This window comes from Amblyomma maculatum, chromosome 1, assembly GCF_055883805.1.
Source record: "Amblyomma maculatum isolate TAMU_Amacu chromosome 1, ASM5588380v1, whole genome shotgun sequence".
Taxonomy (NCBI): Eukaryota; Metazoa; Arthropoda; class Arachnida; order Ixodida; family Ixodidae; genus Amblyomma; species Amblyomma maculatum.
This window is the reverse complement of record NC_139344.1, coordinates 351489534-351500110: the sequence shown is the minus strand read 5'-3', so window position 1 is coordinate 351500110 and position 10577 is coordinate 351489534. Positions and strand designations below refer to the sequence as shown.

At 46.1% G+C, this 10577-nt stretch overlaps 1 protein-coding gene across 1 annotated transcript in view; it reads right to left on the bottom strand.

Moving 5' to 3' along the window:
- Positions 1-241: 241 nt before the first annotated feature.
- Positions 242-10577, bottom strand: part of LOC146207764 (uncharacterized) — a 71489-nt gene continuing 61153 nt past the window's right edge. The window contains exons 3-5 of the mRNA XM_084587158.1: positions 5216-5489; positions 1602-1897; positions 242-306 (exon numbers count right to left, since the gene is read on the bottom strand). Coding sequence (XP_084443284.1) covers positions 242-306; positions 1602-1897; positions 5216-5489 — 635 coding nt within the window. The remainder of the gene's footprint in view (positions 307-1601; positions 1898-5215; positions 5490-10577) is intronic.

The following is a 10577-nucleotide window of genomic DNA, read 5'->3' as shown; positions in this document are numbered from 1 at the left end:
AGCAACTAAGCAAGGAAGGATAAAGCAGGAGTTAATGGACTCCAAGGCAAGGAATCCGTGTGGCGCAACCGTGCACGGAATTGGTTCATTTTAGTTGGAAGGATACCAAGCGAGCGTAGGGCGTCCGTGTGAGTTCAGCAGCTTATGCGATTGAAGTAACCTACTCTTGTCGCCGTCTTGACGTCACCCGCCCTTGAACGACCGGTGGTGGCTGGTTCGTATTTTCGTATCGCTTTCGTTTTCACCGGTAAGCATGCATCGCCTGGAACTTGTACAACTCCAGCATGTAGCCACCGCTGTTGGGATCTGGAGACAGTGGTGCACAGTACGATGGAGATAAACGCATTTCGTCACTTACCGGTACATAAGTATTGGGCTCATACACCGCCATTTTAAGCAATTTCACATATAGGTGAGTGTTACGTACCCTTGCTACAAAGTGTTTTCGTTATTCATAAAATTTGCTTATTACGTATTGGTGCTGCAAAATAAACTAAAAAAAATTTAAAAGGATACTTTATGTTGTACAAAGTCTAGAAATGTATAGATCACTCTCCTGAGATACGCTAAGGCTACCTGGTAAAATCGATACGTTGATTTACATTCGTGAGTGTGCACGAGCAACCGTTATGTCAGCACTATAGAGGTTGAGACTTTTTATTGCATTTAGTACTCACTTAAACCAACGAGCTCGGCACAAGCGAAAACGACTTACCGGTAAAACATATCTTGAATACAAACAGCTTGAAGACATTTGGGGCCACTTATTTACCGTCTTCAAGGACATGACGCGACAATTTCAACGACTTCCATCAGCGGCTTTTCGGATCCTTAGTCCCTTGGCATGCACCCACTCATTATGGATATGTGAATCCCTCCTGCCATGATTAGGAATCATCTAATCTCGCACAAACTCATTTTCACAGTCGTAATCTGCCAATCTACCATAAGCTACACGATATAGATATGACATAAATATAAAGTCTCCCTTTAAACAAACCGTACCAATGCGCCAGCGTGGTCTAGGGGTATATGCCGAGTCTGGCGCGGGACAAACGGGTAGCGAGTTTCATTCCTATATCACCCTCGATCCTTTTCAGCACACCTCATTTGATTTTCAATATCGTCGCCTCAGATTTGATGGTGGTGTCAGCTTTAACAGTATCACTGCGCCGTTCGACCAAAACTGACACTGCTAATGGTACTGTATACCTTCATTAAGATGGTGTTTCATTCCTCGTGGTTGAATGACGTTCCCGAGACGTCTGCTCCTTTTTGTCGTTGTTGTTGTTGGGGGAGGGGGAGGGGAATCAGGGCTTTAGATATAACAATGAATGGATAATCTATTCAAAACGACCTCCAAATAATAAGTTTATAACAAGCCCCAGTCACAGGTCAAAAAGCATTACGGGTTGTCAGTTGCCTTAATTTTGTTCCTTGTGTTTAAATCTTTGCAGGCGGCCATACAGCCTTTTTCTTTAGGAGCAGGTTGTGTATAGTAACACTTATGGCTATACTTTAAGCAAAATTTCGCCGTCTATAGACGTTGCCGCTATCCGAAAGCGCGGGATCATAAGAAGGAGAGAGGCAGGGCCGCGCACCAGTCATTGCTGCAGCTGCAGCTGCGGCACCCATGGACCCATAGTGATGGTGAGCCGCCTGGTACCCCGAGGCGTCCACCACGTGATGACCAGCGGCGGCCGCCAGCTGATCGTGGTGGTAGCGGGCCGCGGGCGATGCCCACGCGTCCCCCTTGTCCAGCGCCGTGCACGTGGCACTCACGGGTCCCAGCCGCGAAGAGCGTGGCTGGAGCAGCAGCGAGCCGTACTGCTGGGCCGCCGCACCGAACCGATGCGCGCCCCCGGCCGAGTACGCCAGCTCGTGCATCGCCGACGACCTGCAAATGCGAGTGACAGGGGAATAGAGCCGAGATGAATATTTCAGCATCACTGGCCCATTGCGCTATACAAGCTTAGCTGCAGACCTGCAAGCATATAAACATTGCACTAATGAACTAGATCTGGCTTCTGTGGTGCTCCAGCCAAACCTGCAAGGAAATATCAGGAAGGTTTTCTTGGGAGCGCAAAAATGCATTCACTTTGAGGTCGGAATATTAGGATATATACCACGGTCAATATATAAATACTGATGAGAAAAAATTATACTGTTAAGTTCCGCTCTCCCTCTTTGAGAGTGGGTGTATTATGTGGATGCAGTTGAGTGCCAATTGGTCGCCTGAGGCCTGGCCTCTAAGTTGGGGCCTCTACCTCGACGTGCAGATGTTTGCGATTCTTCTGGCGTAGGAGTACTCGAAGATAATATAGTTGTAGTGTGTTCTTCTGGCAAAGAGGTACCTAAAGGTCGCACATCCCTTTTAAAAAGTTTACTCCCTTTTTCCTGTTCCGGCAAGAATATATTGCAAGTTGTGCACGTGGTGAGTTCAATTTACAGGCTTATCAGTGAAAACGCGTGAGAAGGCAACGGTTTTTTCAGTACCCATACCCTCAGCATATGAAAACCACTACGGCGCAACGAATTCGACACAAGAAAGGAAAGGACACCGCATGCACATGTGGCATCCTCTTCTTCCCTGCGTCGTCTTCGTTGCGTTGAATTGGTTTCCAAGTCATGAACCAACTCGACCAGCAAACCGTCCTTCTAAATTATCCTCAGCACATATTTATACTTCGCCCTCATCCGCCTCATACTAGATGAAGCTAAATGCCGATTGCGAACCAGCGGCTTACTCCTCAGCAGCAAAAAGCTAAATCCACTCAGAGGCTATATATATATATATATATATATATATATATATATATATATATATATATATATATATATATATATATATATATATATATATATATATATATATATATTCGGTGGCTGGCTCTCTCTCTCTCTCTCTCTCTCTATATATATATATATATATATATATATATATATATATATATATATATATATATATATATATATATTGTGTTTTGTCGCTTTTTTGTTTATTGTTTACCTCTGATTTCTAAATGATGTAATTAGTATATGCTGCTGCGATGTACATATTAACTGAACAAAAAAACCTCTCTAGGCTTGTTATAATGAGGTGAAGGCATACCTAAAAAAATGACTGGACACCTATGCATGCTTGCTCCACCCTTTTCCACCAGTAGCGTGATTTTCCTTCTAAGCTGAGCATCCAACCAGCCAAACAATCTCAATATTTGTCCTGTTTGTTTTCATGCAGCAGAAGTTTGTGCATTTTGCGGGCGCTGCCGCCTGCCAATCGCGAACCAAACGTAGGATCACAAATATGCTTGCAAATCTGTTCCGATCTTTAATTTTCATTCATTGTTTTGTGGCTTAGTCTTCGAAGTTGTTACTGACACCTGCACTTTAACGCGTTGACTACCATGGACCGAACTGCGACTACTCCTCGTTCTTTTTTTGTTGGATATTGGAAGCATTTCAAGCATATACAGTACGGAGTCGAACGTATACGGTTTGCGTCCCGCACATGCATAGTGTAAGATGGAGGCTGCAGAGGGGACAGCTCATTAATTTCAGCAACCATGTGTCCATTAAAATGCACTGACATCGCACAGCACACCGATGTCTTTGAATTTCGCCTAAAAAGATTCCGACATTACGTTACTTATCAATGCAAAATGTGAGCGCAGCTCGTCAGCTGTTTCAGCTTTTCTATAGATTGAGGTATGCGTTTCGGCTCTGACAGTGCACATATCGAGATCCGCCGCCACCGATCCGGCGCTCTATTTGCCGCCGCAGAGGGAGGGGGGGGGGAGGGGGGGAGGGCATTGGAAAAGGAGCGAAGAGAGCAATGAAGTTATCGGGAGGTCGCGAGGCAGCGCGTGGGCCTATAGGAACGTTGCGCGACGAACAGATAGCAGCGACAGGCGATGCCGCTGACGCCGCTACCGAGTCGAGTCAATAGAGAGTTTTAGAATAGGGGAGCTTGGGGCGTCGAAATGCGCATGCGCAGAACGTAAGGCGCGCTTGGGGTCTTGGGTTAACGCTAGGGGCGGCCCCTATTTTTCGGAAATAGCGTTCGCCCCAAGCCGCCGTTGGGTCGCTTGGGTTACGGCAACATGGCGGCGACCGGCCAAGCGGCGGCCGCTCGCCTCGGCACACATTCGTCGTCACCGCTTCATGGTGTCACGCGTTCATGGCAAACGAAAGGCCAACGAAGCTTATGCTATGTCTCATGATGCCCGCACCACCAAATTTTAGCAATAAAACGCCCTATATTTTCTGATTGCTTCCGGATTTACCGAGCTGCTAGGCCTAGCGAGTCGCCTCGTTCGGTTGCCATGGGGACCAGACGGCGGAAAGCGCGGAAGGTTCAAATGAGTTTTCCCGGCCTCGGCCTGGATTGACAATTGGCCGATTTCGTCTTGTATGACAAAAACAGTTTGTATAACTGGTAGTTTTAATATATTTTTGTGCAATAGTAGCACTTTTCGATTAACAAAATAGCGTTGTTGGCTCTTATATATTTAAATGCTTTTTCTTGGTTTAACGTTGTGGCGCTGCAATCGACGAACGCAAGCCCGGCTCCGCTGCGTCGGGAAAACCCCTATTCTAAATCTCGCCGCTCGGCTAGCACGTTGCGCCGCCGCACGCTATTTCCTTGGGGGCCCCAAGCCTTGGGTCCCCCTATTCTAAAACTCCCTAATGTGGCTCTGCGTTTCGGCAACCAGAGAACACCGTCGCCGCCACGCAGGAACAGAGGGGGGGGGGGGGGGGGTACACGCAGTGGCGGACGGTGACGGCAGGAGCGCGTGCAGCAATCGAATGAGAACACGCGTGGTCGCCGCCAAGGAGGAAGAGTAAACGCAGCGGCGAGCGGTGGCGGTAAACCTAGGTGGCGGCAGGAGCGCGCGCTGCCCCGGCTGCGGAGCTGGTTACGAGGGACAACGCCGACGCCGACATGAAGCGCAGGAACGGGCGCCAAAGAGCTGCGCTCTAAAAATAGTAGAAGACGCAGCAGCTGTGACCGGAATTTTATCCTACGACCTTGGGTTCAGCACCGAACGTCATAGCCTGTGCGTGTTCAAGCGTGCGTGTTGCCGCGATCGCGTTAAAGAACCCCAGCTGGTCGAAATTTCTAGAGCCCTCCACTAAAGCATCTCTCATAGCATGAGTCGCTTTGGGGCACAAAACACGATAAACCAAATCAAACCAAGATGATTGAACATACCTGTATGGTCCAGCTTGAGGTGCCGTGAGTGCGTAGTGCCAGGGATCGCTCTGCAGGCTGGCGTGAAGGGCAGCCGCGTTGGCAGCCGATGCGTGGTGGTGGGCGTGATGGGCGTGGTAGGCGTGAGGCTCGCTTCCTGCGTACAGGTCCACGGGGCTGGACACGCCGCCGCTGCTACCGCCACCCATGCCGTGGCTGGGCGAGCCACCCGATGACGACTGGTGACAGTTCCAGAAAGAGGCTGGGAAGTTGCGCTGAGACATAGGCGGTGCATCTGCGCATAGAGAAAATACAATGTTAACTTTCGGTTAACGAAAATACAGTGTTAGCTTTCGATATTGCAAACGTTCGTATGGGCGGATTCCATGTGGAGTATGAATGCCGTGATGGTGGGCCGCGGATCTTTCACAGTACATGTACCGTAGCCGGCGGCGGTAGCGGGCATAATTGTTTTTTTCTGTGTGATCCCACCTAAACCAGACCGGCGTCACTGGGACGCTGCTGCAAGCCACGCCTACGGACGTTTCTTTCAAGATCAGAAATCCAGAGATATCTATGCGCAGGAAAAAAACACTGCGCACTGGTCGCAGTCTGTATCACTGAGGAAAAAGGTCTGCTTGCAATGATATCATATACAAGCGCGGAAATGTGGCTGTACGCTGGAAAAATTTACGTACATCTCTGCTGTAGATTATTTTATTACACATTATGCTTCCACAGGCACTTTTAGTGGGTGTAGCGTCTCTCAAACATGTGATTTGAGAGAAGTTATTCATAAAGCTATCCTACATTCGGCTTACAGTTTTGCTCAGTCAGTTCAAATGCAGAATCGTTCAATAGATTTCTTCATGATAAATAAATTAATCATTTAAATCCATACGAGAGCCCCCATACGGCTTCAAATAAAATCTACGTAAAAATAAACAAGCTTTTCAGTGGAAGTAAATTTAGATATATGCACAGCCCCTGCAGGCAGTGGTTCCGGGTTCCAATTGCGAGACTTCGGAGAAAGATGTATTGCTCCGTTTTGCAAGCGGATGGTTACACCCACATCTGTGCTAAATAGTAATTTCTCTCCATATGAAATGTATACTCCACGTGTGGAATTTCGCTTTATTTCACTAAAACAATATGCTCGTTTCCTTCCCAGGGTTTCATTCGAATTCTCTACAACATCAATACAACAAAAACATAGTGATATGTCTTTTCTGATTTTTTGGGGAAGGAGAGAGGGGGTATTGGCACAGATTTATGTGTTGTTGCTTCTCCTTCCAATTTTCCTTTCATGCTTTGCCTTTTGCCGCATAAGAGACCAAGGGCCAATCAGTTTGAATAAATCAAATGTTTTTTTTTTCTGAGGCATCTCTGATTTTGTTTAGGCTGTTTTTCTCGACCTCAAAACAAGAATAAAGGTCAATTAATAATCTGGGCAGCGTGAAACCAGAACAAATTATGAGCGCAGGTGATTCTCATAATTCTTCATGCAGAACGTCTTATGTGTCTGGTTCTCCAATATATATTCCAATTAAGCATGGAAGTCATGGTTCAATTTATACAAAAGGACAAATAAAGAAGCACGTTGTGAGTAGCTATCAAGCCATTCAAAAATGGGGCTCTACCGAAGGGAGTTAAGTGCGTTGATGTTAGGCCCCCATAATTATTTTTAGAGCGCAGCCCTTTGGCGCCCAATTCTGCGTTTCGCGTCGTCGCCGTCGCCTTCAGCGTTGTCCCTCGTAACCAGCTCCGAAGCTGGGGTAGCGCGCGCTCCCCCCCCCCCCCTCCCTTTTCCTCTGTGGCGGCGACCATGTGTGTCCTCCGCTTGCTGCGCGCGATCCTGCCACCACCGTTCGCCGCGCGTGTACCTCCTCACCCCCTTCTTCCTGCGTGGCGGCGACGGTGTTCTCCGGTTGCCGAAACGCCGGCTCGCTATCAGTGGATCACAATTCATGCATCCCAAGGCGAAACGCAAAGCCGCGTTGTCTTGACTCGCTAGCGGCGTCAGCGGCATCAGTCAGTCGCTGCTCTCTCTTCGCCGCGCAACGTTCCTTTGGGCCCACGCGCTGCCTCCAGCAACCTCCGGATAACTTATTTGCTCTGTTTATTTCTCCGACCATAAAGCTTCTTTCATAGCAGTCAAGAACTGTTAGTGGAGTGTTTCTTGAAGGAATATGTGTGAGAAATAAAATAGTTGTCTGTAATTGTAGATACATGTCTTGCTCGAGATCTTTGCCTCTGTCTACCGAAAAAAAGGTGAAACAGCTGATAAGCTGCGCTCAAATTTTGCATTAAAAAGTAACGTATTTGTCCGAAAATTTTTTTCTTTCCCACAGCTGTACTGTTATCGCGCAGGTTTCCCGATAATAGTTGTTGCCTCATCGTGCGTCCGGTAGCCAATCGTGACCCGCACCCCAAACGAGGTGTCATCTTTCGGGAATGAAGGGGCCTCCTCGTGCTTCTTGTCTGTTTTTGACGCCTTGAGTTCACCAACCACAAGTTTCAATGATCACAACTCATCCGTGGTAAATGCAACAACTATACTAAGCACCAACAGAAACAGATGACCATCCGCATTAAACGTCACCTAACAATATAAAGGCAATTTAATTTCGCTGGCTAGCAGAGGCCCAGGCATTTACTTAAGATGCCTAATATGGCTTATTATAGACCCTAGATCCGTAGGAAGTGTAAGCACACAAAATCATTCGCAAAGTGGCTTACTCCAGTTGGACCCTATTATAACTTTCCTCAAATGCCAAAAAGACTCCGAAAAATAAACGTATCAAAGAGGACTTCTTAGGAATACCCTACGCATATTTATATAACATATATATCATCCTTACATGAGACATTGGTCTTATTTCAGCACCAGCTTTCTATAGTGTCTCAACAATGTGTGACGTGTTTTCATTGGTCATTTTTTTGTCAACGGCGTGAAAAGGTCTGTAAGTTTAAAAGAAACTATAGACTTTAATAAAGGAAGGAGAACCGAAATCATTCAGGAAACAAACCTTTATTGTTTGCATTCAAAGAGCATTATTTGCAAATACCGAACTCATTTTAGTGCAATTCATGACTGCAGTTTTTCCCAATACCTGAACTTTTGGAACGGGTTTGAGAAGAAAGTAACCAGGTATTGCACATGTTGTCGAAGATATTACTTAACTTTCGCACGTGATTTCAAAATAAATGGTGAAAATATTTTGCAGCAGCACGCATTTTCATGCTGCGCTCATCACGGTGATTTTTTTTTTTTTGTGTGCTTCAGAACTTTTAGCTTTTCAGACGTCGCTCTTCTCTTTTTGTTCCACGGTAGATGCTTAATATACTCATATTGTCATCACTCAGGTTATGCAACACCTTTTCGTGTATATCAGAAAAATGGGACGAGTTAACCGTCAGTAAATGACCAAAGATCGCGTTTTAGTAGTGGAATAATAATTTAGAAAAGAAGCTAAAAGATCCAGCAATAAAATGTGTCCTACGTGACGGAAGCACAATAAATTACTCGCTTCTTCAGCCCCCACCGAGCGCACAGAGTGCCTAACACCGCCAAGCATGAAGGCAAGGTTGGCGCACACTGAGGACAAGGAAACGAAAGAACACGTACACGACGCTCGCTTGCCATTAGTCAAATGTTCGAGAGCCGGCACTGTTAAGCACGGCGCCTGTACGACCCGCCGAAGCCCACAAAGGGAGCCCGTTGTTGGTGGCCCAAGTGTTGCAGCGGGACAAGACTGCGCAGAAACCGAGCACCGAGCGACAGGAGCATCTTCCTGGGCAGCGCTCGTAAACGCCCTCGGCCAAGCGGTCGTCTTGCCTCCGCTGTCCTCTCGGGCAGAAGGGCTATAAATCAGGGCTCGCCGGAGCGTTTCGAGAATGGCGAGCGCTTAAACCTCCTAGGAGAGAGTAAGCGAGCAAAGAGGCACCTTGGCTTCGGGCCCGAGCCCCGGGGTAAGTCTGTCTGAGTGCACGGTTCCAGGGACGTTGTATGGAAACAGCCCCCTTCCGAAATCACTTCGAAGGAAGGGTCCTCCGGCATATGGAGACGAGTATCAAGGTAGTTCATTTTTGTGGCCATCTATGTGGCTACGCTTTATAAACTGATTGCTGTGCACAGCATAATGCAGTGTCCGCTGGTCCCTTTTGCACAAGGGAGTTCCCTCGCCTTTCAGCGGAATAAGCTGCAGGTATATTTGCTTCTCAATGAGTGCCCACAAAGAAGAAGTGTATAAGCAAATATGCCTTGTTCTTTTTCAAAAACGACCCTGTAGTAGTGGTTCATATTAAATTTGTTTCCTTCTAGTTTCGATAAAGATTTCGTTCATATCCGACAACTAAAGCAAAGGTGGGTGAGAAACGCATCGAATTCTTTTCTTTAGTACGATAGGTGAAAAGTTAAGGTGTACGTTGGGAGATATGAAATGCCGCCAATTGTCTCGCGATAAGTCGTGCTCAGCCGGTGTGATAGTCATGTTCTATCGACATATACAAAACTAATTCATAGTGACCCGAACTCTGCTCAGCGAAGCTAAATACATCGATTTGAAGAAATAAGTGGCGAATTTTTGTATGGCTTTCCTTGCACTCTTTTCCCCCCTATATTTATCGATGTTCGATGACCAGCTTAGGCTTGTCAAGGCTTGATGGATTCATTCGGGATGAAATGCCACAGCAGGAGCGTGGGATAAATTATATTTAAAATTCAAAACTATGCAACAATATGTGCCCTTGTCATTTCACGCGCCTTGTACTCACATTGGTATCGCAGGACCAAACAACACATACAGGTTTTCTCTACAGCTGTAGGCAGTTCATTCTATTATCTGGTTTATCAACATAGCTGTATACGAACTGATTCTTTTTTGAGCGAGATATAATATATGCGTTGGTAACGATTTAAGTATTAAGCCTTTGTTTCCAGAGATCATGACATCTCAATCGTCGTACTTCTCATGGATTTCTTATTGAGTTTGGTATAAACTGAACAGAAAAAACTCAACAAATCCTTATTTTGAATACTGCTAACCCCGTCAATGCACTGTTCAAGGCTGTCTTATGCAGTTATGTCAAGAAATACGAGATGGAAACAAAGAGATATATAACTCTTGGAGAAAACAAAGAAAAATTTGACTGAAGAATATGAAAGATTAAATATAGATGTACACAAAATATTTATGTCAAAGATATAACTACAGAAATTTGAAAAAAAAAATGTTAGCGCCTCAGCGGAGACAATTTCTCACTATCATTTTTTAAATTATAATTTCTATCATTTGCTCTGCTTGGAAAGAAAGACTTGAACGCATCCTTTCTTGCATGGAAAGAGAGCAGAGTTACGGCATGGGGGCTTCTGTAGTATTTC